The 25408-nt window shown below is 43.8% G+C and overlaps 1 protein-coding gene across 6 annotated transcripts in view; it reads left to right on the top strand.

Moving 5' to 3' along the window:
* Positions 1-25408, top strand: part of ATG7 (autophagy related 7) — a 353330-nt gene that overhangs the window by 84744 nt on the left and 243178 nt on the right. For all 6 annotated transcript variants that reach the window (XM_040359335.1, XM_040359333.1, XM_040359332.1 and 3 more), the window contains exons 15-17: positions 12538-12653; positions 16547-16622; positions 18469-18549. In XM_040359335.1, the coding sequence (XP_040215269.1) occupies positions 12538-12653; positions 16547-16622; positions 18469-18549 (273 nt within the window). The remainder of the gene's footprint in view (positions 1-12537; positions 12654-16546; positions 16623-18468; positions 18550-25408) is intronic.

Genomic DNA, 25408 nt, shown 5'->3' with positions numbered 1-25408 from the left:
AAGAGCAATACTTTTGGCCCTAGAGCTCTTCTCCAACTAAAAAGATGTAACCAGTAAAAATATTTAAAGCGTCGCCTATGGGGATTTTTAAGTAGCGAAGTTTGCCGCCATTCCACAAGCGTGTGCAATTTTGAAGGGTGACATGTTGGGTATCTATTGACTCGGCGTAACTTCATCTTTCATATTATGCAAAAACATTGGGCTAACTTTAATGTTTTTTTTTTTTTAAAAGCACAAAACCGTTTTATTTCCAAAAAAACACATTCGAACAATTGCTGCGAAAATAACGTGCGCGATAAAAAGTTGCAACGACCGCTATTGTATTCTCTAGGGTTTTTGCTAAAAAAGCATATATAATGTTTTGGGGTTCTATGTAATTTTCTAGCAAATAAATGATGATTTTTCCATGTAGGAGAGGAATGTCAGAATTGGTCTGGGTGTTCCAGAACGCCTGATGGTGCTCCCTGCATGTCGGGCCTCTGTATGTGGCCACGCTGTGTAAAAGTCTCACACATTTGGTATCGGCATACTCGGGAGGAATAGCAGAATGTGTTTTGGGGTGTAATTAGTGTTATGCATATGCTGTGTGTGAGAAATAACCGGTGAATATGAACATTTTGTTAAAAAAAAAAAAAAATCTTGATTTTGCAAAGAATTGTGGGAAAAAATTACAACTTCTAAAAACTCACCATGCCTCTTTCTAAATACCTTGGAATGTCTTCTTTTCAAAAAGGGGTCATTTGGGGGGTATTTGTACTTTTCTGGCTTGTTAGGGTCTCAAGAAATGAGAGAGGCTCGCAGTACATCAGATGTGATCAAATTGATCAATTTTCAGTAATTGGTACCATAGCTTGTAGACCCTATAACTTTCACCCAGACTAAATAATAACCCAATTTTTTTTTTTTACCAAAGATATGTAGCAGTATACATTTTAGGCCAAATTTATGAAAAAAAAAAATACTTTTTTGCAAAATGTTATAATAGAAATGAAGAAAAATTCATTTTTTTTTACAAAATTTTCTTTTTTTTTTCATTTATAGCGGAAAAAATAAAAACCGCAGAGGTGATCAAATACCACCAAAAGAAAGCTCTATTTGTGGGAAAAAAAGGACAAAAATTTCATTTGGTTACAGTGTTGTATGACTGAGTTATTGTCATTCAAAATGTGAGAGCACCAAAAGCTGAAAATTGGTCTGGTTATTAAGGGTGTTTAAGTGCCCAGTTGTCAAGTGGTTAAGGGTGCTCCATGGATGCAGTCACAACTCTCCAGAATCTCACCCAACTCATTTGTCACCGCATACAGCAATCTAATATACCACCAATGGTAACTCAGACGTAAAACCTACAGATCATCGTGGTGTAATCCATTTAAAATAATGACGTTTATTAAGACTCTAGATCAAATTCATTCACATTTTAGAGTGCACTGCTAGCTGGTGGACATTAGACAAACAGCATATATGTAATACATTGGTTCACCATGTGGGCATCGCCCTTGTAGGCTGCAGCTTGTGGGTAAATCACTCTATTACTGTCCCCTTAAGATGCAAACTTCCGTGTGGTGTATATTACATATAACCAAAGGCATATTTTGGGTGGATGGACGCAAGATCTTGGAGGTATTAATATATTAATATTTATTAGATAAGCACCTGAATGACCATAACATTCAGGGATATACAGTGTAATAATAACATAAAACATCACACATAGGTTGGTCTTTTTTCAACCTCGCCAACTATACCTATATACCACATGGAAACTAGTGGTGATTTAGCTCTTTAGTTTCTGCCAAGAAGTGATTTATCAGTTTCGGGTGGACTGGGCCATTCAAACCCCATGGCTGCTAGCATTATTTCTTTAATAGCCTCTACATCTAAACTTGTAAAAATGCAGCCTAACCACCATTGGAGCATGAGGGGGAGGTTGCTCCTGTGACAAGGGAGAGTGCAAAAGCATTTGATATAAACTTTTGGTTAAATTTAACTAAAAAACATTATTTATGGTTCAATACACTTTTGAGTTATCAAAATTCTGTTACAGTTGTCAAAGTGCAGAAAATGATGTATTGGAAGTACAAAATTGTATTACAAAAATGTACAAATCTTCTTTTCTCTTTCGTTCATGGACGGACACGGCCTTAATCTTGACATAGTGGTATTAGCCTTTCATTAGGAGTGACTAGGCAGAAACTGGAAACATAGAAAAGGTTAAACTTATCATACACACCCTACAGCCCCGCCCAGGGGGCGCGCCCTCTGGGTATAACCCCTCTCTCTGCATCTCGTAGGTCAGTTTTTTTCTGCCTAGTTTAGGAGAAGACATGGCTCCCTTCAGGCCCATAGGCTTGGAGGCTGTTAGTTCAAATTCTGTTTTTGTTTTTTTTTATTTTATATTTTATTTTATTTTTTGCTTTCTTCGATCAACTGCCGAATGGGCGACAGGCTGGATCTCCGATCCTTGTATTCTTCCCAGTTTCGATCATCGAGCGCGTGCCGACCTTGGCTGCGCGCTGGGTCCTCCACGACATGCCCGTCGCTGTACGGGTGGCCGGTGAGCTATACGCTCCAGGGCTTGCATAAGGACCGGTCTGCAGGGCCAAGTCGCAGTAGCCTGGCCGACGGTCACCTCCGTCACCATGCGGTAGATGTACTGTCTAGGATGCTCCAGCATAAATCCACAGGAGGGTAAGTAGTTACTACCTTACTCTGGCAAGAAGACAGAACTGGGCATCCCTGGAGAGGTGAGTAAAGGGCTCCATATTCCCTTCTCCCCTCCTTCCCCTTCCCTCTTCCCTAGACTGCTGAGGTGGGGGTTCCCCTGGGAGCTCCACCTGGGAACCAAGATAAATGTATAAGTGCATAGAGATTGCTTACTTGTGCCCATACTGTCAGCTGCTGCCTTCCCTCTTGCAATGAAGAGAGCTGCATAACAGTTTCTGCTACTGTGTGTCAGGCGACCATTTTTCCTGTGACCACATGCTGGATTGTTTGAATACTTGGCGTCCATTTCCTTGTAGCCACACTATATTTGGCCTCTACTGGCGTTTGGCAGCAATACTTTTGGGGTCTACAGGTTTACGTACAGTGGCCATTTTCTTGTAGCCGCCCAGTGTTCCGGAGGTGTTACACACTCGGCGCCCAAGGGGGCTGTACCGCGTCTATCGGCCGCTCAGCAGCCTGCGCGGTGCGCCCCAAGGACGGCGCTTAAACGGTTACATTGCCCGGCAGCCTTACCTTGAAGCTGTGGCCTCTAGCATCCCGCTCGGCGGCCATTTTTTTTGTAGCCTAAGCCTACATAGATGACACTGGCGGTCATGCTTTTGGGGGCTCATTGTGGTTGACCTCTAGGCCATCATCATAAATCAGCAGCCAGACAGACATGCTGCTGACTAGCAAACAAAAGCGGATTAAAGACAGTAGCCTTATATTAATAGCAGCCATTTCAGCACACCGACAGACCCTAGCTCTGCTAGATTCAGCGGACAAGAAGCAGCTCAGCTAAGACGGCACTGCACTACTGGTTCCGGGGTGGTGAGTCCTCTGGGGGGGGGGGACACCTCATCTCTGCTGCAGTTAGGAGGGTGGGTTGTCGCACCTTGCTTGGAATCCCTGTGTCTAGCGTGTGGGCAGCATAATGTCAGAAACAGAGGTTTTTTTCCCCCTGAAACACCTGAGCTGGCAATTGATGCCCCTGCACCCAATGTATCGGTGGACGCTATGTCTGCAATCCTAGATGCCTTCATTGCCAAGGTGGAAGCAGCGCAAGGAAGAACAGGGGCTAGAAAGCGCCTCCTCCCCCACCATCTTCTGGGGACAACTCGGATACGGAGCCAGGTCTAGCTACGGCTCAAGACCCTGACTGAGGTATCTGACGATGCGGACCTAGATCGGACAGATAGTGAGGATGATTCTGGACCAAGGTCAGCTCGCGAGAAGGCTCTGGTGAGTGCCCTTATAACCGCAGTGCGAGATACCCTAAAGATAGAGGGGTCTGTAGAAGCAACAGAAGTGCCGGTCCCCTTTGGGTTCCGTAAGGTGACCCGCACTGCTAAGGTGTTCCCTTGTGTGTCTTACTTAGACAAACTTTTATACAAGGAATGGGACAAACCACAAAAGATCTTTTTAGTACCTAAGAACCTGGCGGTACATTACCCACTGGAGGAGAGTTTCTTGAAGAAATGGACCTCTCCCCCCATAGTGGACCCTCCTGTGTCCAGACTAAACAAGCTAACCGCCATTCCGGTGGAGGGGGCTCCTGCCTTCAAGGACCCGGCAGACAAGAAGGCTGAGGCGATATCCTGTAACCTATACACTGTTGTAGGTTCAGCGGTACACCCAACCATAGTTGGGGCGTTGGTGTCCCAGACACTAACGGAATGGGCAAAGATGCTGCTCAATGGGTTACAAACACATCACGCTTCCTCCCACGAGGTAGCCCTAGCGGAACAACTAGTACAGGGCCTAAAATTCGTGTGTGAATCAGCCTTGGACATTATTCCTCTGCTAGCCAGAGCTTCTGCTCAGGCAGTGATGTTACACTGTCTACTTTGGTTAAAGAATTGTTCGGCGGACCAAGCTTCCAGAAAGGCCCTAATGGACCTGCCGTTTAAGGGAACAGGCTCTTTGGAGCTTGCCTGGATGACATTATTAAGGATGCCACAGGAGGTAAGAGCACCTTGCTCCCACAAACCTGTAAGGTGAAGGAGCCACGTCGACGACAAGGGCCCTTATTTACCACACCCCAACGCTTTTTTTTTCGCCTGCACAGCACTGCGGGTAGAAGACAACAGGCCAATAAAGCGCCTGCTTAGGGACAGAGACGTCCCTGGTTTCGCAAACCCATTAACAAGACCACGTCCGCATGAAGGTTCGCCACCACCCATTTCCCGGGTGGGGGGACGTCTTCGCAAATTCGCGACCCGGTGGACATCTCAGGTCCCCGACCGGTGGGTTTGCGAGGTAGTCTCATCAGGGTACAAGATAGAATTTCTCTCTTGCCCACCAAACAGATTGTTTCCCTCCAACCTCCAGTTACAAATGGCTCGTTGGGAAGCCCTAATTGGGGCAGTTCAAGACCTGCTGGAACACAGGGTGGTTATCCCTGTCCCAGTACAGGAACGGTTTCAGGGGTTTTACTCCAATCTGTTTATAGTACCAAAGAAGGAGGGCGTTCGTCCAATCCTGGACCCCAGGGCCCTCAATTGCTTTGTGAAGGTACAAGGATTCTGGATGGAATCAATCCGCTCTGTCGGACTGCCCTCCAGCCGGGGGACTTTCTGTCATCCTTGGACATTAGGGATGCCTATTTACATGTCCCTATATGCGCAAAGCATCAGACTTCTGTGCTTTGCGGTCGGGGAAGACCACTATCAATTTGTGGCTCTCCCCTTTGGCCTGGCATCAGCACCAAGGGTGTTCACCAAGGTGCTTGCCCCTATTCTCGCCCTACTAAAATAACATAGCATCGCTATTGTGGGCTACTTGGACGACCTGCTTCTGAGGGCTGCTTCAGCCTCAGAATTAGAGGTGAGCGTGTCTATAACATGTCAGACCCTCAGACACTTTGGGTGGCTACTGAACATTCAGAAGTCAGTAATGCTACCGACTCAATGCCTAGTATATCTGGGATTGATTCTGGACTACTCAGAGGCAAGGGTTTTCTTCCCTGTGGAAAAGTTGCAGACCCTTCGGGCTGCAGTGCGGCAGTTGACATCCCAGAGATGGTCGTCACTCAGTTTTTGCATGCGAGTCCTGGGCCTCATGATGGCCTTCTTCGAGGCGGTACCATATGCGCAATCTCACACGCGAGTTCTACAGAGGGAAATTCTGTCCAGATGGGACAAGTGCCCATCATCCTTGGATTATCAGATCCGGGGTGAGCCACCTAGTCAGGGCCTCCCTGGTTTGGTGGCTGACCTCACCGGCACTTCTGTCCGGAAAGTCATTCCTTCCTTATCACTGGACAGTCATCATGACGGACGCCAGCCTTACCGGGTGGGGGGGAGTCTGGGCGGTTGTTGACCCAGGGTCGCTGGTCCCCGGAGGATTCCCACTTGCCGATCAATGTCCTGGAACTTCAGGCGATCAGGCTGTGCCTCGCCGCATGGTCTCAGAGACTACAGGGGTGTCCTGTCAGGATCCAGTCGGCCAAAGCAGTGGCATATGTCAACCATCAAGGAGGAACAAGAAGCTTGGCTGCAGCGTCGGAAGCCGCTCACATCCTAAGGTGGGCAGAAAGGAGCATACCAGCACTGTCGGCCATATACATTCCGGGTGTGGAAAACTGGCAGGCGGACTACCTGAGTCGCCAGACGTTGGACCAAGGAGAATGGTCTCTGCACCCAGAGGTGTTTCAGCTCCTTTTCCAAAGATGGGGCACGCCAGACGTAGATCTCCTGGCATCTCGACTCAATCGGAAGGTATTGAGGTTTGTGGCCAGGTCAAAAGACCCATGGGGGGACACCACAGATGCGTTAGTGGCGCTGTGGAGTCAGTATCGGCTAATCTATGCCTTCCCTTCTCTAAAGCTTCTGCTTCGCAGAGTGGAGGCAGAGGGGATTCCTATGATCCTAATTGCTCCGGATTGGCCTTGGCGTCCTTGGTACGCCAATCTAGTGCAGCTAGTAGCAGACGCCCCCTGTCGTCTACCGCTGAGAGAGGACCTGCTGTCACAAGGTCCCATACTGCATCCTACTTTACAGTCGCTGGCTTTAACGGCATGGCTATTGAAAGCCAGGTACTAAGAGACCGGGGCCTATCGGATTCGGTAATTTCCACCATGAGAAGGGCTAGGAAGTTATCCTCTAGGAGGACTTATTTTCCAATTGGCAAGCCTACTTAGCGCTTTGCGAAGAAATGAAGTGGAATCCACCGACTTATTTGGTGTCCAGAGTACTGCTGTTCTTACAGCGCGGGGGGGGGGGAAGCTTACCTTAAGCACGATTAAGGGGCAGATATCTGCCCTGGCTGTTTTCTTTCAGTGACCCCTGGCGACTCACTCTCTATTGAGAACATTTGTACAGGGGGTTCGGCATGTGGCTGCTCCGGTCCGTCCTCCACTACCTTAAACCTTAAACCTGGTTCTCGGTGATCGGAAGGCACCATTTGAAGAAATTAGGGAGATTCCCTTATTGACACTTTCTCAGAAGGTGGTCTTTTTGGTGGCGGTCACATCAGTTAGACAAGGCTGTGAGCTGGCCTCCTTATCATGTAGGGCTCCCTACCTAATTTTTCACAAGGATAAGGTGGTGCTGCGTCCACAGCCATCTTTTCTACCTAAGGTCGTCTCGGCCTTCCATCTCAATGAGGACATTGTACTTCCATCCTTGTGTCCTAATCCGTCGCACCCTATCGAGACGGCGTTGCATTCCTTGGACGTTGCCCAAGCTCTGAGAGTATACTTGGCTGCCACTGCTCTGTTCCGGAGGTCAGACTCGCTGTTTGTTTCGGTAGCTGGTCCCAAGAAGGGCCTAGCGGTCTTATCGGCCACCATCTCTAGGTGGATCGGACAGATAGTGATCCAGGCTTACGCCATAAGGGGTCGGGCGCCCCCCTTTCCTGTCACGGCACATTCGACCAGGGCAATAGGTGCCTCCTGGACTTTCTGACCTCAAGCGTCTGTTTCTCAGGTGTGTAAAGCAGCGACTTGGTTGTCCACTCACACTTTCACCAAATTCTATAAGGTTGATGTGAGTGCCTATTTGGATGCTTCTTTCGGCCGCAAAGTTTTGCAGGCGGCTGTTTAGAGTTGCAAGTCCTCAGTGGAGGAGCTCTGTTTGTTTTGGGGTGAAGTTTAAGTTTTTTTTTTTTTTCGTTTTTTGAAAGGACAGTAATTGATAGGTAAAAAAAAATTCGCTAGACACTGGCATTACAATTATTTCGAGTAGATCTATCACAATCACTACAATTTCATATAATGCTTAACATGTTAGTGTAATTTCAACAGGTCTTTGTTAAGGAATGTTAAGGCACTTTTTTTATATATATATATATATATATAATATATTATTGAGCTTCCCATTTCACAAAGTACATGTAGTACTTTGTCCCATCTCCCTTGCTCCCCTATAACATTAGCTGTGATGTCAGACAGGCCACCCCACGTTGGAGCACAGCCACCCAACACTGCAGCTAGCAAGCAGGTGGCTGCTTTGGTTTGTTGCTTTGGTTTGTTGCACCTATCTCCATCTCCAAGCGTTTCTTGGGGTAGGTGCTGGCAGGAGAAATGCATAGGGAGGTAAGTGCCAGCCCTCTGTCCCTTTTGTATTCCCCTTGCCAGTGCTTCCCTCAGACAACTTCTGCAAGCCAGAGACGAGGCCGACAAAGCAAACTGTCATGTACGTTATGGTTTGCTGCATTGAGAGAAATATTGCAGGTCTGATTTTTAGTGCATTGGCAGTTTATGGCAAATTAATTGGCCGCCTTAATGGAACACACATTGGCTCATAACAGAACACATTCTAACATATGTTTGTTAGTGTATCTCAACAGTGCATGGGGCAGAGCGTTGACGTGCAGCTGCCACTAGGATATGTACATGTACACATGAAGTGGTTGAGTTCCAGGAAATTTAACCACTATGCCTCTTTGAAAACTGTGTAGAAAGCACATTTGTACCATTAGCTCAATGTTGCAGTAGAATTCCATGGGGTAGCCATTTGCAGGGACTAATTCCATACCTGAAATAGCAGGGACCAGGAGTAGAGATTACAAGGACTGAAAGTTTTGGGCCAACTATACTGTGGCGCAGCCTTAACAGTTTACAGGGGATCTTAACAGAGCAAGTTTTATTAACGCCCAATGTCCTTTCTAATTTTATATCCTACAGTTCTCTGTTAGGAAAACTGAGATTTAAACTGATTTAAACTTTTTAAATTGGTTGTAAATAAATGTTTACTTACCTTCTCTGTGCAATGATATTGCACAGAGTGGTCCCTTACCTTCTCTTCTGGGGTCCCCCTATCAGCAATCTCTGCTCCTCACCTTTTGCGTGTGCGACCATAGCAAGCCGATTGCTATGGTGGCACACATGCAGGTGCACTCCCAACCTGGACTGTGTGTGTACATAGACACACACAGCGCAGGTCAACTACGCCATGTGCTACCTCGTAAAAGAATTTGACTGACAGTAGCAGTCTTCTCCTAGTCTGTCCTGTGCAAGCAGGCACATTTCTGGATTATGAGAGGGCTCTGTTAAGTATTTAGAGAGGGGGTGGGTAAGGAATGGGTAGTGGGACATTTTTTACCATAATGATTTGTTCAAAGATTGTATGGCTGGAACAGTGAGAAACAAAGTCTTACTTTGGAAGTTTGCAACCTTTGCAACCTTTTTGACTTCATGGCTACTTTTTGGTTTTTATTATTATAATTTAATAGGAGTGGTGATGCTGGAGATCCCCTGAGATGGCGGCTGCAGAGATACAATACAGGTCAGGTTGTTTCAGCAGTTTTGTGCCATCATTTTAACAGAATAGTTATACAAATTTTATGATTTAATACTGCCAGTACTCCCAAGTGGATATATTTGGGACTGATGATCTTCATTTTGTGTTCAATACATCCAAGGTGTATGGAGCTGTGGAAATGGTGATGGCAGATTGTGGCTACCAACACCTAATCATTTATTTTGGCCCCCTTTTTTTTTCCTTTTAGTTGTTTTCCTTCACTAATATTATATCCTCCATCACTCTGTCATAAGAGTGTGTTGGTGGATTGTGTTCTAGAAAATATGCTGACTGCAGTGTCCTAGTATAACCTCCTCCCTGCTGGTGAGGGACATTGTGCAGTTTTAAAAGTATCTATTCACAAAACTTTTTCCGATAGAGTACATATAAACCCTGGGTGACAACCAAAGGTTGGCACTCAACACAAACAGTCTCTGTGAAAATGTGAAAGCATAAAAAAAGTCTTGAAATAATAAATCCTAACTAATAAAGTCCCCAACACCATGTGAGTCTGTTTCACAATCTCCCTTTTTATATAAATTGCTTACTCACCAACTAGCCAGTGACCTCTAAATTAATAAAGGTCAACAAGCACTTTAAAATATGTCCACCAAGACAGTAAGGTGGATCCCCAATGGTTATTCTCCATCATCTCTCCAGGAACCATTGCACCAAGATAATCGCAACATGCCAAAGGAGATACTCGTAGTGCAGTATTTTTATTTAAAAAATATAAAAACCGATTAAAATATGCACACTCGCTTGTATAAGTGCTCAGCCTGTATGTGTCTCTGCCCCACCGCTCCGCTAGCAGGAGACTGGTGTGCATTCCATAGATCGGAAGTTTGGCCAGACGTGAAGTCAGATAGAACCAGAAGTGACAGCGTATATGGATCCTCATCTAGTTTCGCTATCCAGTGTCAATGCCAACTAAATAGAAACTACTCAATGCCATTAAGAATGATTGGCAGCACTGCTTGTCTCTACAGAGCAGTGCGATTTGGCTGCAGGAGGTTGTGAGTGTGGGAACAGCTGTGGTTCCGCATCCCTGACCACCCGCTAAAGTGCGTTTTTCTAGCTAGTGTTATTCCACTAAGGCTTGGTTTACACTTGACCGCACCTGAGGGGCCAAATCAATCTGCTCTGTGGATATGCACAGAGCTGCCATTCATTCTTAATGGCACCCCCCAAGCATCTCAACCGGCAGTGTGTTTGCGGGTACCACAGGCAAAGCATCATGCGATTTCCTGTGGCTGTTATTAAAAGTTGCAAACACCTTCTTTTTTTTGGGGGGGGGGGGTGAACGCTAGCACGGCTAGCACTAAATGGGATGCCATGTCCCCGCAAACCCGCACAGGTGTGAACCTGGGGTAATGGAGGACTTTCACTCAACTTCATGGGGCAACTTTTAAAGGCTAAGCACACATTAACTATCTCAATACCAGAAATGTTTCTTAATTTCCATTTTTTTTTTGTAAAATAAGATCACCTTGGGATCAGGTTGGGGGTAACGTCAAAGGAAAAAAAAAAGGGGTGCACCAGCCTTGTACATCAACTCAAATATAATTTATTGATAAAAATACTCGCAAAGTACATGTGGCCACAGACATGTAGTAATTCTAAAATACAAAGCCTTGTCTACTCTAGGACCTGAATGCCAATGTAGACAACCTAATGTAAGGGTTAACGTGTTTCGAGGGGTATACACTGTTTCTCAGAAGAGGTTGTGTTGTTTTTGTAGTTTAGAATCAAAGATCGCCTCAACCTGAAGAGCGCTGAACACAAAACTGAACAAATTGGCCAAGTTTTTTTGTTTCTTTTTTTTTTTAAGTATAGTTTCTTGCTTTGTCATGTCTTGCATCACTTTAGTGCTGATATGTTGATGATTTTTTTTTTTGTCTTTTATGTAGTAAAAAATAGAAAGCAGAAATTATTGAAGCAGTTCTAAACCGCTGGATGTTTTTTTTTTTTTTAATAGCCATAATGTGCTAATATGCATTGCATACTAGCACATTATGGTAATCTTACCTTAAAACAAAGCCCTCCCGTGCAGAGACGTCATAGCTTCCACCTTCACCTGTCTTGCTTCGGGGTTCGCGGACTCCGGCTCTGTGACTGGCCGCTGGTCACTGCACAGGCCTCTGAGGAAACGACATGGGTGGCCGCTCCTACGGAGCACATGCGCCAGTGATGTTGCTGGCTGCATATACTGTAAATATCTCCTAAATTGTTCACGTTTCGAAGAAATTTACATTAGCTATAGGTAATCCTTATTATATGCTTACCTATCAGTAAGCATGGAAGTTACGTTCCACTTTAAGAGCCTCTGTCTAAAAAAAAATGCTTTAAAATTAATTTGACTACACTATTACATGACCAAGAAATTGTCAAACAATCACAGTACTGAAAAATGGTCTGGTATCAAAAGGGGGTATTGAGGTGTTTAAGAACAACATGAAAGTGGTTGAAGTTGGCAGAAGCTGGATATTTCACCCCTAATCCACGAAATTAATGACAATTTTTTTCCTGGAAATATTTTTTATTCTTTTTTTTTTTTAAAAGTGAACGTAGCCTTTATGAATAAATGTTTATTCAGACAAATGCATTTGTTTTATAAATGGCCCCTATATTGTTGGACAGATGTCTGCAAGGCGCAACAGCAAATATATCTTTACGTCACACTTAGGCTGGCCATACACCGGTAGATTTTCTTTTCAACAGTGGTATGAAAAATCTGATCCGTACATTTAATAATGTCAGTACTTCAAATTTGTATTTGACTGTCGATTGTGGAATTAATGGTATTTCCTGAACAAAAAATCACATACCTTGTTTGAAATTTGTGCGAGAAAAATATTCCACCCTGCTCCTTTGAATTTTCTTGTCGCTACCATCAAAAGCAATTGACTCTTTGAACCCGCTAACAATTATAACATTGAGCAAATGTTTCAAGAACATTACTATTAGTGTATGGCAAGCTTTGGTCCTTCTTGATTGTATACAAAATATCTAAAATGCTTAGCACCATTTGAAGGCTATAATTGTGATTACAATAGCACTCATCCTTTTTATTTCCCCAATTTTTGCATAGTCTACTAGAGATCGTACTCTTGATCAGCAGTGCACGGTCAGCCGGCCAGGGTTAGCAATGATTGCTGGAGCTTTGGCGGTGGAGCTCATGGTGTCGGTGTTGCAGCATCCTGAAGGGTAGGTCAATATATGAATTTCAGAAATTGGCTTTGGTCCGTAAAATAAATGTTGTAATTTTTTGAAGGTTTTCAAATAGCTCTTCACAGCCAGTGTTGTATGGAGTCCTATGGTATTTTACAGAGGTTGCTAGGTGTTACTTGAGCAGTAAGCCTTAGCGGATTGATCTGTTGCTTTTATTAACTACTAATGTAAGAGTGTACATCCCCCACTGACCACTAGTGTAAGGGTGTTCTCTGCTAATCTTTAATGTAAGGGTACATGTCTTCATTGAGAACCAGTCTAAAGGGATATTTTTCCCACTGGACACCAATATAGGGGGAGCTTTCTCCCAGTGAACACCAATATAAAGGGGGCCCTTCTCCAACGGAACACCAGTATAAGGGGCTCTTTCTACCACTGAACACCAATATAAGGGGGCCCTTTTCCACTGACCACTAATGTAAGGGCGTCACTACGCTGACCACCTGTCTAAGGGAATATTTCCCCACTGACCACCAATGAAAGGGAGCATTTTTGTAAACTGTGTAGTGCCATCCTTGGTTGTCCTGCTAAACTACTCAAACCCTTTCTTATCCTCTTCTCTGCAACATAGACCCTAATTGTTGGTAAGTCCAAGATAATAACTAGCAGGGCTAATCGGACTCCTGGGAGATAACACAGGAAGTGAGCACAGCACAGCTTTGAACTTCTGAAAGGATCAATCGGTATTTTTTTGCGTTTTTGAATAGACCCAACAAAATGCATTCAATGTTATATCCCATAGACCAAAAGTAAGTTAGAGAAGTTCATAGTCATACGCTTAATTTGTTATGAAGACTTTATTTTGAAGAAGGCAGGGGGAAGTAGGGGCTAATTTGATTTTCAGAATGAAAGAAATTATCCTTTAAAATGTACATGTGAATGTCATTGGGTTGATGTAAACATTCCAGTGTACGAACCCTTCAGCTAAAGTGCATAATGCATTATTGGTGTATGTGATAGATAGCTACCAGTGTGATGCTTTTGTTTTAAGATTGTTACCCAAAAAATTAAAAAAAGTATGTTTTTTTTTGTTTTTTTTTTAAGATTCATACTTACCTTGGTGAATGCAGCATCAGACTAGGATTGGCTATGGTGAATGGTGGTTTCAAGCTAAAATGTTCATTACACCTGAATAGGGCTATTATAAGGGTAGAAGCTCTGGCACCTCCCGTTGAATACAAAACTATCCCACTGCCCTCATGCCTTCCACACAATGCCAGTGAGACAGTCTATTAAAGGGAAAGGCTAATAGGAATTTGTCAGAGGAAGGTAGGAATGGGCAAAGTTTGGTGTTCAATGTTGAAACTTTGCTTGTCAGAATGGCCTGGTATTGTGATATAAACATATTGATGGTCATACAGCGTGGGAGGGACTCCGTAGCATAATATAATCGGAATATTAGCAACTCTGTTCAATATGGCCCGTATTGCTTACGAGACCTGTATGTGACCACACCAAGTACACTACTAGGAATTAATTAAATTAAAGGAACACTTTTGAATTGGAACTTCTGGGATATTGATCTGGTCAGTTAAGTAGCAGTAGGGGAGGGGTGTATACAGAGGGGGTTGTTAATCAGTTTCAGCTGCTTTGCTGTTAATTGAAATTAGCAACAATGAGACGACCTCCAAAACAGGGATGTTTTTTCAGGTGGGGGTGTCTGACATTTTTTTTCCCTACTCATCTTTTCTGACTTTTTCACTAGTTTTGCATTTGGCTAGAGTCAGTGTCACTACTGGTAGCACGAGGCGATACTTGGACCCTATAAAGGTTGCACAGGCAGTTCAACTCCTCCGGGATGGCACATCAATACGTGTCATTGCCAGAAGGTTTTCCATGTCTCCCAGCACAGTCTCAAGAGCATGGAGGAGATTCCAGGAGAGCTGGACAGAGCCGTAGAAGGTCCTTAACCCATCAGCAGGACCGTATCTGCTCCTTTGTGCAAGGAGGAACAGGATGAGCACTGCCAGAGCCCTACAAAATGTCCTCTAGCAGGGCCACTGGTGTGAATGTCTCTGACTAAACAATTAGAAACAGACTTCATGGGGGTGGCCTGAGGGCCCGACGTCCTCTAGTGTGCTCTGTGCTCACTGCCAGACACTGTGGAGCTCGATTGGCATTTTCCATTGAACACCAGAATTGGCAGGTCCGCCACTGGTGCTCCATGCTTTTCACAGATGAGAGCAGGTTCACCCTGAGCATATGTGACAGACGTGAAAGGGCCTGGAGAAGCCGCGGAGAACTTTATGCTGTCTGTAACATCGTTCAGCATGACCGGTTTGGTGGTGGGTCAGTAATGGTCTGGGGAGGCATATTCATGGAGGGACGCACATACCTCTACAGGCTACACATTGGCATCCTGACTGCCATTAGGTATCGGGATAAAATCTTTGGACCCATTGTCAGACCCTACACTGGTGCAGTGGGTCCTGGGTTCCTCCCCGACAATGCCCGGCCTCATGTGGCGAGAGCATGCAGCCAGTTCCTGGAGGATGAAGAAATTGATACCAGATCTGGGAGGAAATACCCCAGGACACCATCTGTCGTCTCATTAGGAGCATGCCCTGATGTTATCAGGCATGCATACAAGAACTTGTGGGGTCATACAAACGGAGGACCATTTTGAGTTGTTGGAATAAAATTTCCTCAAAATTGACTAGATTGCTGCATAATTTTTTCACTTTGATTTTCGGGGTGTCTTTGAATTCAGCCCTCTGTAGGTGGATAATTTTTGTTTCCATCAAATGATGTGCCATCCTTTCATTCCTAACTCATTACCCAGTCCATATCAGTATATATACCCAGCATGAGATTTTTGCCCATTGAGATCTGGTTTTCAAAGTGTTTCTTAAATTTTTTTGAGCAGTGTACATCCTAGCTCATCAGCTTTTATCAAAAAGAAGGCTCTACTTAAATATACCACAAGGTAACTACAAGTTAATCTGTGTAATCAGTCAGCATGTTCTGGTGGCGAGGAAGGGAAAGACACAAAATGTTTCAGCTTGTCAGGTCTTGGGCTTACAGAGAAATGAGCTAAGTGTGACTTTGGAGGAAATGGGGCAAAGTGCTGCAGGTAAAATGTGCAAGCCCCTAGATGATACTTGGAGCAGCTTCCTAAATTCTCCTGTCATAGCCAAACTGTGGGTCATTCTGTGGGGCAAAACTCAGAAACTTCCTGGCAATGTCAAAGCTTGCTCACTTTCTTCTGCCACCACACATACCCACAGTTCCTTCACTATAATGGACAATCTCGCTGCCCTATATGAATATAAAGGTGTTAGGAAGGGGTTCGTCAAGCTTCAACATGATGGGGAAATGACAGACATATTTGTAAAAATGCATTGATAATAGGCTTTGCTAGAGCCCCCTAAACCACCCCCACCACCACCACCTCTTAATGCCATTTCCTGCTTGTCTGATTGGCTTACAGATTTTCTCAAAAGTCTGCACTAGGTTACAAGTCAGATTTTGGGCATCCCTTGCAACAAAACTAATTTTTACTTTGAAACTCCCAGAGAGAAAGTACATCTAAAGGGATGCAGACACTGCTAATTTCCTCATTCGGACCCTGTAAGTGCAGCAGCTGATTGAGAAGTATAAAATCACTCCCGTTAGATTCACATGGACACAGACAAACCGCTCTTTCTTCAAAATAACAAAAGGTAGAAATCTGCAACAAAGTTTGTTAAAATCCTTGCAATGTACCGAACATAGATCACCCAGAGGGGTATGTTTTTTTTCCTCAGTAAAAATGGAGTTACTCTTTAAACATTGTTTTTAAAGGTCAGTTTTGTGTGTGATATCCTTCAAAGAAATCTTTTTCAGAAATTATTAAGAGTTTTTTTTTTTTCTTTAATTTCTTATTGCAGAGGCTATGCAATGGCAAGTAGCAGTGACGATAGAATGAATGAGCCTCCAACCTCTTTGGGTTTAGTACCACACCAGGTAATGGGTTTTCACTATATGTGAAAAAATACTGACTCTGAACACTTTTATTTTTTTGAGAATATCTGTATTACCTTTAGAGATTTACTGATAAATATTGATGAGCAGAGTGACCGAATTGTGTGTACCACAAAATTACCCATTTTTCTTTGCCAAAATTGTACCAAAATTCTCCACAAATTTTGCCATCTGCTGCCGCTCACATGAAATTATCTTAGGACGTCTGCCTTTAAGAAAACATTTCTATATTGTTGCAAGCTCTGTGATGTGCCCTAACCACCACTAGCAACCAATTGCTGAGTAGCTTGCTGTGATGAATTAAAGGGGTTAATAGCAGGACATAGAGTATGCCACAGCAAAACATGGGGGTTATAGTGGTGTGATTTGATGGTTATGGGGGATTGTGTTATAGCAATAGAGTCCTATTAACAAACACACATTATTTGATAATAAGGCAACAAAAATATGAAAATCTTGATGGGGCAATTGTTACAAATACCATGTTCATTACAATATCCAATGTCAGTCTCAGCTAATGAGGGGTCATATTTTAGCCCAAATTCGTGTCCAGGGTAGTTTAAGGGGCCTTTCACACGCACAGATAGAATGGTGCTTTTAGCTGCGGATTTTACCGCAGCTAGAAGCACACAATGCTTTCCTATGACATCATTCACACACTACGGTTACCTGCGGTTTTGTTCCCCGCGGTTTTGTGCGGATAGAAAAAATAGAACTGGATGCGTCTAGCTGCGAAATCCCGCAGCTATCGGAACATAACCGCAGGTAACCGCAGTGCACTGTGTCAGCGGGTAGGGGTACGATGTACCCTATACTCATTCACCTAGGGTGGGGGGCCGGCATCTGGGGCCCCCCTTATTAAAGGGGGCTCCCGGATTCCGATAAGCTCCCCTCCCGCAGACCCCGACAACCAACGGCCAGGGTTGTCGGGAAGAGGCCCTGTCCTCATCAACATGGGGACAGGTGCTTTGGGGTGGGGGGGCCACAGGGCGCCCCCCTGCCCCAAAGCATCGACATCCCCATGTTGAGGGCATGCGGTCTGGCATGGTTAAGGATGGGGGGGGGGGCACTCGCCCGTCCCCACCCCTTTCCTGACCAGCCGGGCTGCTGCTCGAATACGGGTCTGGTATAGATTTTGGGGGGAACCCCACACTGTTTTTTCGGCGTACGGGGTGTCTCCTTAAAATCCTTAGCAGATCCAAGGGCCTGGTATGCTCCTGTAGGGGGAACCCATGCCGGTTTTTTATTTGAAATTTGGCGTGGAGTTTCCCCTCAAGATTCATACCAAACGCAGTGCTTGGTATTGGCAGGGATCCAAGTCGGACCCCCCGTTCAATATCGTGCCACGGCTAAACGCAACCGCAGCTAAAAGCACTGTACAAATGCAGCTGATCGCTGTGCCTGGAGTCTTGAATTCCAGCAAAACATAAACATGCTTTTAGCTGCGGCAAAACAGCCGTTCATCTGAAAGGGGCCTAAAGGTGTTTCCCAAACCCACAGGAGCCAGTTAAAACATATTGCACCTTTTAAAAACCACCAAAACTCACCTTAAGTTTTCCTGAAATGCCTTGATTTTTCACCAAAATGTCAGCAAAGTGAAAACTCTCAAAGCACATACCTAATACTATATATAATGAAACGCTAAGAACATTTTCAGGCATGCATTCTTGTCTTTGTACACATGGTGGCACTGTGAAATCATTTACTTTGACCAGATTCTGCATGATTGTAAATATTTTGTTTAAAAGTAAAATATAAACATTAACCCATCTAACTTTTTTTAATTACAATTTTTAATACAATTATTTTTTTTTATTTTTTTTATCAGATACGAGGGTTCTTGTCGAGGTTTGACAATGTTTTGCCAGTCAGCCTTGCATTTGATAAGTGTACAGCCTGTTCTCCAAAGGTAATGTATTGCTTTTGTAAAAAATGTTTTATATATATATATATATATATATATATATATATATATATATATAATACTGTATACATAAATTCCTTGTTATTAGCTGCTAAACCTTTATATGCAGTAAAATATCCTTGGCAGTATCCTGAATGTACGATTTTAAATTTAGCTTTTTTTTTTTTTAAATGTATTTAATAAATAATAAGCAAATTAGGCTTTATGCGTTGTCTGGTACAAACCTGTAATGTGTGCAAGTAACCACCCACTCTTACCTAGAACTTTCATTGTCCGCAATCTTTTGGTGAGATGGTAATTCAGGACTTTGTTTCAAATGCCTATAATTCATGTTATGTCAAGGAAAATCAGTCAGCTGCATTCAGTTCGAGAGGGACGACAAAACACAGTCAGGAAACACCAAGGACAATTCCATTATCTGTTTTGATGGCTTGCTCCAGCAGGTGACTACTATCCTATGACAAGAGCTTTCCTCAGAAATGGCAGCCCACATAAAGCAAAAGTGTGAATGACAATAGAGGAAGAGACTACTATACGCATGGAGCTTAAAAAGTATTGTCTTGAACCTGTAGAATATAGTGGGTGTGTGTGTATAAAATATTGCAAGATTGGGGTGATTTAAAGGGGTTGTAAAGTCATTTTTTTTTCTTTATGCATTAAGATAAAAAGCCTTCTGGGTGCAGCAGCCCCCCTCAGCCACCCCCAAATACTTACTAGAGACCCATCTCTATCCAGCAATGTCCATGAGTGTCTCAGCCGTCCGAGACCCTTCCTCCTGATTGGCTCCCACTGTTGTCAATCAAAGTCAGCCAATCATGAGGGGTGCCAGGCCACGGCCTCATGTCTGGACACAGGGAGCTGTGACTCGGGTGCTCCCATAGCAAGATGCTTGCTGTGGCGGCACTCGACAGGAGGGAGGGGACAGGAGTACAAAAGAGGGACCCAAGAAGAGGAGGATTGAGGCTGCCCTGTGCAAATCCACTACAACAGGACAGATAAGTATAACATGTTAATTTTTTTTTTTTTATAAAAAAAATATCAAACAAAGACTTTAGAATCACTTTGAACTCAAGCAGTAGGTGCATTTTACAATGAGTTGTGCCTGTTCAAAACTGTATTATAAGACATGGCAGCCCACTTTTATTCAATAAACAGAAACGTTCACACTTACAACAGTTGCCCACGCAGGGATTTCTTCCAAACAATGTGCACAAATGAAAATACTGAGCCACCTGGCTCACTTGTTGGCAGCACTGCTGCTCCACTTGTCTAGCTTTCCTAAAACACTTGGTTCTCTAGCCGCAGAGCCATGCTGCATGGCCCACCTCAGGCCTATGGATTGGGGTTCTTCTGACACTGCTGATGGGAGCCGACCAGACTCCTGGAATTGAGACCTGCTGGCTCCTCTGACCCCTTGATGAAGACCCTCTGTCTTTTGGCTTCTGGCTGGGCCCTCTGACCCCGGGTGAGACCTTACATCTCCCACACTGAGAGCGGTCACCAAACTCAAAGCTGTCTCCAAAGCTCTGAGCTATTCTCAGACCTGACTATGTAATGACCCTGCACACACCTGTGTAGTCAGTCAGGTTACAGGTGTCTAGCAAAACCCGGACACATTGACTGTTCCGATCCAAATCTACAGAATCTGGAGAAAGCCAACAACACAACTTTCTCCTCTCAGAAATTATAGTTCTGAACCTCGCATTAACCCTAAGTGCGAATCCTGTTATATTTTCCTATGTTTTTACAATGACAGAGTTTTCCTCTGTCACAATATATACAGCGGGTAAAATAAGTATTGAACACGTCACCATTTTTCTGGATAAATAAATATATTTCTAAAGGTGCTATTGACACCACATGCAATCCATGCATACAAAGAAACCATAACAAATAAGTTATGTGTAATAAAATGGAATAACATAGGAAAAAGTATTGAACGCATGAAGAAAGGGAGGTGCGAAAAGGCATGAAAAACCAAGACACCAGCTGAAATCTATTAGTAATTAGAAAGCAATCCTGCCCCTTGTCGGTGCAACAGTAAAATCCGTCTGTATATGCAGTAAAGCAGGCTTGTTATACTCACTGTGGAACCTAATGGGTTAAGCCTGCTCATTGTGTAAAAAGGCTGTCTTTTTTTAAAACTTCTCTTCGTCTCCAATCCATCTCCTGATAGAACAAAACCTTGGGGGGCACGCTGCACATGCTCAGTTTGGTGTGTGTTGCTAGAGCGGTTTTTGTTTTTTCTTTCTTGGGAAGGTACATGTGATCAGCACAGGGCTAATCATCCAGACAGAGGGTCAGGGGTCCTGCAGCCCCATAGTACAGTCGTAGTGTAGAATGAAAACTCCTCCTACAAGCTTTAACCAGACACTGATATATGTTGCAAGACTGCTAAATACTGCTGATGAGAAAAGATATTTAGCAGACTTTATTTACTAAAGCAATTGCATTTCCATGTTTTGTGTACTGTGGGAGACCAGATATAATGAATGCAGGGTCCTGTGTTTAGTAACACTTTAATTTTGGCTGGTTCAGTCTCAACTGATGGCCTATAAAAATGGTGTCTCATTACCAAGGTGTCACACAAACATCTGATGATGTGTAAAAGCAAAGCACTCACTCAAGACCTTCACAGCCGTATTGTTGCAAAACATACTGGAGTGAAAATAATTATAAGAATAGTTTATCCAAGAGCCAAGGACCACTTATGGAGCGCTTCAGAAAGACCTGGAATTAGCAGGTACAATTGTTTCAAAGAAAACCATAAGTAATGCACTCAACCGCCATGGCCTGTATGCACACTCGCCACGCAATTCTCCATTGCTAAAGAAAAGGCATGTTGAAGCTTGTTTAAAGTTTGCTGCACAACACACCTGTGAAATACTCAAAGAATATAGTCTGGTCAGATGAAACCAAAATGTAACTGTTTGGATGCCAAAATACACACCATATTTGGAGGTCAAATGTAGGGCCGAAACAACTAATCGATTAATCGACAACTAATCGATTATGAAGTTAATCGATTACAATTTTCATAATCGATTAATCGGCCAGTAACATAACGGGGTTAAAATAACTAAAATTAGCCCTTTATAGTACAAAAAAGCAAATCACTACTGTAAATATTACTTTCACTGTCCCACGGTAAAAAAATGAACTCCTGAGGCCTCGTACAGACGAGGGGTTATCCGCTGGAAACGGTCCGCCGGACCGTTTCCAGCGGACATTCCTCCGGATTTTGATCCGATGGCTTGTACACACCATCAGATCAAAATCCACGCGGAAAACATCCGCGGTCACGTGTCACGCCGTCGCCCGCAACGATGACGTGCGCGCCGCTGGAAGGTAAATACTTCCACGCATGCGTCGAATCATTACGACGCATGCGAGGGAAGGGAGCGGACGGACTGATCCGGTGAGTCTGTACAGACGACCGGATCAGTCCGCTGGACTGGATTCCAGCGGATAGATTTTGTAGCATGGTACAAAATTTTTATCCGCTGGTAATCCGTCGGCTGGATTTTTATCCGCCGAAAATTGTCCGCTCGGGCCTACACACGACCGGAATTATCCGCTGGAACTGATCCGTGGATAAATCCCAGCGGATAGATCCGGTCGTGTGTACGGGGCCTTACAGTAGTGATTATTTGCTCTTTTTGTACTTATTTTTTTTTTTAACCCCTATCATGTTACTTAACATCTCAGGCCTGTTTTTTGGTGCTTTTTGCACAAACAAACTACAGTTCATTTACATGTTTTCCTATGGGACACGTTCACATCCATGATTTTTTTCCAGCTGCTGCGTATTTGGAAAGGGCAAGGACTTTTTAACGTAAAATGGTGCTATTTTTTATTTTTTTGGTTCAATATACTTCAATGGAGAAGCTGCAGAAAAGCATGTAATGTGTTTTTGCGGCAATTTGTGTTTTGTAATTTGCCCAACAACAAATTGGCCCAAAAAAATGTAACAATGTTAATTTTTAAATTTTATTAAGGCTATTATCCGATTAATCGAAACAATAATCGGCCAACTAATCGATTAGTCAAATGGCACTCCATATCACCCCAAAAAACGCCTCTATACCAACAGTGATGTTTGGAGGTGGGAACATCATGGTGTTGGGGCTGTTTTTCAGCATATGGCAGGGTTTGATAAATTTGCTTGGAATCTAGGAGCCAGCTAAAAAAGTTAGGAGCCAGAAAACGTGCCCCGTCCCGCCAAGCTCGCGCGCAGAAGCATACGTAAGTAGCACCCGCATATGTAAACGGTATTCAAACCACACATGTGAGGTATCGCTGCGATTGGTAGAGCGAGAGCAATAATTCTCGCCCTAGACCTCCTCTGTAACTCAAAACATGGAACCTGTAGAATTTTTTAAATGTCGCCCATGGAGATTTTAAAGGGTAAACGTTTTTCGCCATTCCACGAGCGGACGCAATTTTGAAGCGTGACATGTTGGGTATCAATTTACTCGGCGTAACATTATCTTTCACAATATAAAAAAAAATTGGGCTTACTTTTCTGTTGTCTTATTTTTTTATTTAAAAAAGTGTATTTTTTCCCCAAAAAAGTGCGCTTGTAAAACCGCTGCGCAAATACGGTGTGACAGAAAGTATTGCAACGACCGCCATTTTATTCTCTTTTTTTGGCACCCAATTTGCTGCTCGTTACAAGTTTTCTTTAACAAAAGACACCTTAATATAGCTGGTACTAGAAACAACTGAGCCATTTTTCTCTTATACCATGTTCTCTGACAGACTAATAGCATACTTATAAGGCAAATTAAATAATCAATTTTTCTCTAAAGCAGCTGACATTCTAATTCCATCAATCCTGCCCTTCTGTGGCCAAGAGCAAGGTTTTTAGATCTTGAAAATAATTTGTAGTGGTCATTGGCCCCTCAAAAAATCAGTGATTTTTAAAAAAGAAAACTCGATTCACGATTTTTTTTTTCCTGATGGACACCACTCCGGTTCCATAGGACCGGCGCTCTGCGGACTAGGTCGAAGCTGCGGCCTCGCCTAAAACATCCTGTTTGCGGCCGGATGCGGCTCGCGGCCTTTTCCCAGGATTGCTGCTGCAGGATGTTTTAGGCGAGGCCGCTTCTTCGGCCTAGTTCGCCACGATCCTGGGAAAAGGCTGCGGACTAGGCTGAAGCCGCGGCCTCGCCTAAAAATGTACAAAGAAAACCCCATCAGTGGCTGCTCTCTTACTGCTCCATCCCCGCTGATGCCGCTAATCGCATTGCAAAATAACAGTAACGGCAGTACTGTGTCTGGAAGGCCTACGAGGCCCGGCCATGTCCACCTTGGCCAGACCCCACGCGCCAGGACGCTATTTCTAGTCGCCATGGTGACCGGGATTTGTCGAGCCCTGGTATATGGTACTGGCAAACTTTGTGTCATTGAAGGAAGAATGAATGGAAAAACCCATTCTTGATAAAAAATCTGCTGCCATCTACCAGGATGATGAAAATTAAATGAGGGTGGACATTTCAGCAAGACAATGATCCCAAACACAAAGCCAAGGAAACTCAATTGGTTTCAAAGAAAGAAAATAAAGCTGCTAGAATGGCCCAGCCAACCTGGCTTGAATCCAATCGAAAATCTATGGAAATAACTAAAGATCAAAGTTCATAGAAGAGGCCCATGGAACCTTCAAGATTTAAAGACTGTGTAGAGGAATGGGCCAAAAATCACACATGAGCAATGCATGCGACTAGTTTCTCTGTGCAGGACGAGGTCTTGAAGCTGTCGTTACCAACAAAGTGTGACAGGAGTCACTTTGGGCGGGGGGCTTGTGGAACCCAGCTTCTCTTGGAGCGCTCTGGAAACTCCTTGTCCAGTTTCCCCGGCCCCTCCTATGTGTAAGTTGCACTGTGTCTATTAGGGGCACAGGGTGACCGAGGACCCCAGTCTGATCTGTACTGATCGGACTTGATGTACAACACTGGAATGTTGTGTGTGTGTGTGTGTGTGTATATGTATGTATGTATGTGTGTGTGTGTGTGTGTGTGTATATATATATATATATATATATATATATATATATATATATATATATATATATATATATATATATATATTATATATAAAATAATTAGGGCGGCGGAAATTAACGATTAATTCCTCGATTAATCGTTAATTTCTTGATAAATAATTTTGATCAATACGATCTGCGGATTGAGCTCCGCGATCTCACCCATAGGAAAGGCCACGGCTTTGGCCTAGCTCCGGAGCCGCGGCCATCTTGGTACACCCAGCGGCGGCTTAGTAGCGGCACGCTGACATCACCATCACCTGCCTTCTTGTGTAGTCTGCAGATGGGTCTGCTGCCTGCTGTGCTTTCTATTCTGGTAAGAGCAGGGAGATGTGGACATTACAGTATGGGGGGGAGATGTGGACATTACAGTGGGGGAGATGTCTGTGGATATTACAGTGGGGGAGATGTCTGTGGATATTACAGTGGGGGAGATGTCTGTGGATATTACAGTGGGGGAGATGTGTGTGTGTGTGTGTGTGTGTGTGTGTGTGTGTGTGTGTGTGTTTATAGCACCTTTAGAAATATTTATAAGAAATATTATTAGAAAACGTATTTTATGTGCTGTATATGATTTATTTTTTTAACGTTCATTAAGAAACTTACTCTGTCGACACGTTGGAATGTAATCCCACCATGGGGGAGATTTACTAAAACTGTAGCACTGAGAATATGGTGCAGCTATGCATGGTAGCCAATTGGATTCTAACTTCAGCTTGTTCAATTAAAGGGGTTGTAAAGCTTCATGTTTTTTCAGCTTAATGCATCCTATGAATTAAGGTGAGAAAACACCTTGCACTC

The sequence above is a fragment of the Rana temporaria genome, chromosome 7, assembly GCF_905171775.1.
Source record: "Rana temporaria chromosome 7, aRanTem1.1, whole genome shotgun sequence".
Taxonomy (NCBI): Eukaryota; Metazoa; Chordata; class Amphibia; order Anura; family Ranidae; genus Rana; species Rana temporaria.
Note: the sequence above shows the minus strand (reverse complement) of the source record. Positions and strands in the feature narration are given on the sequence as shown.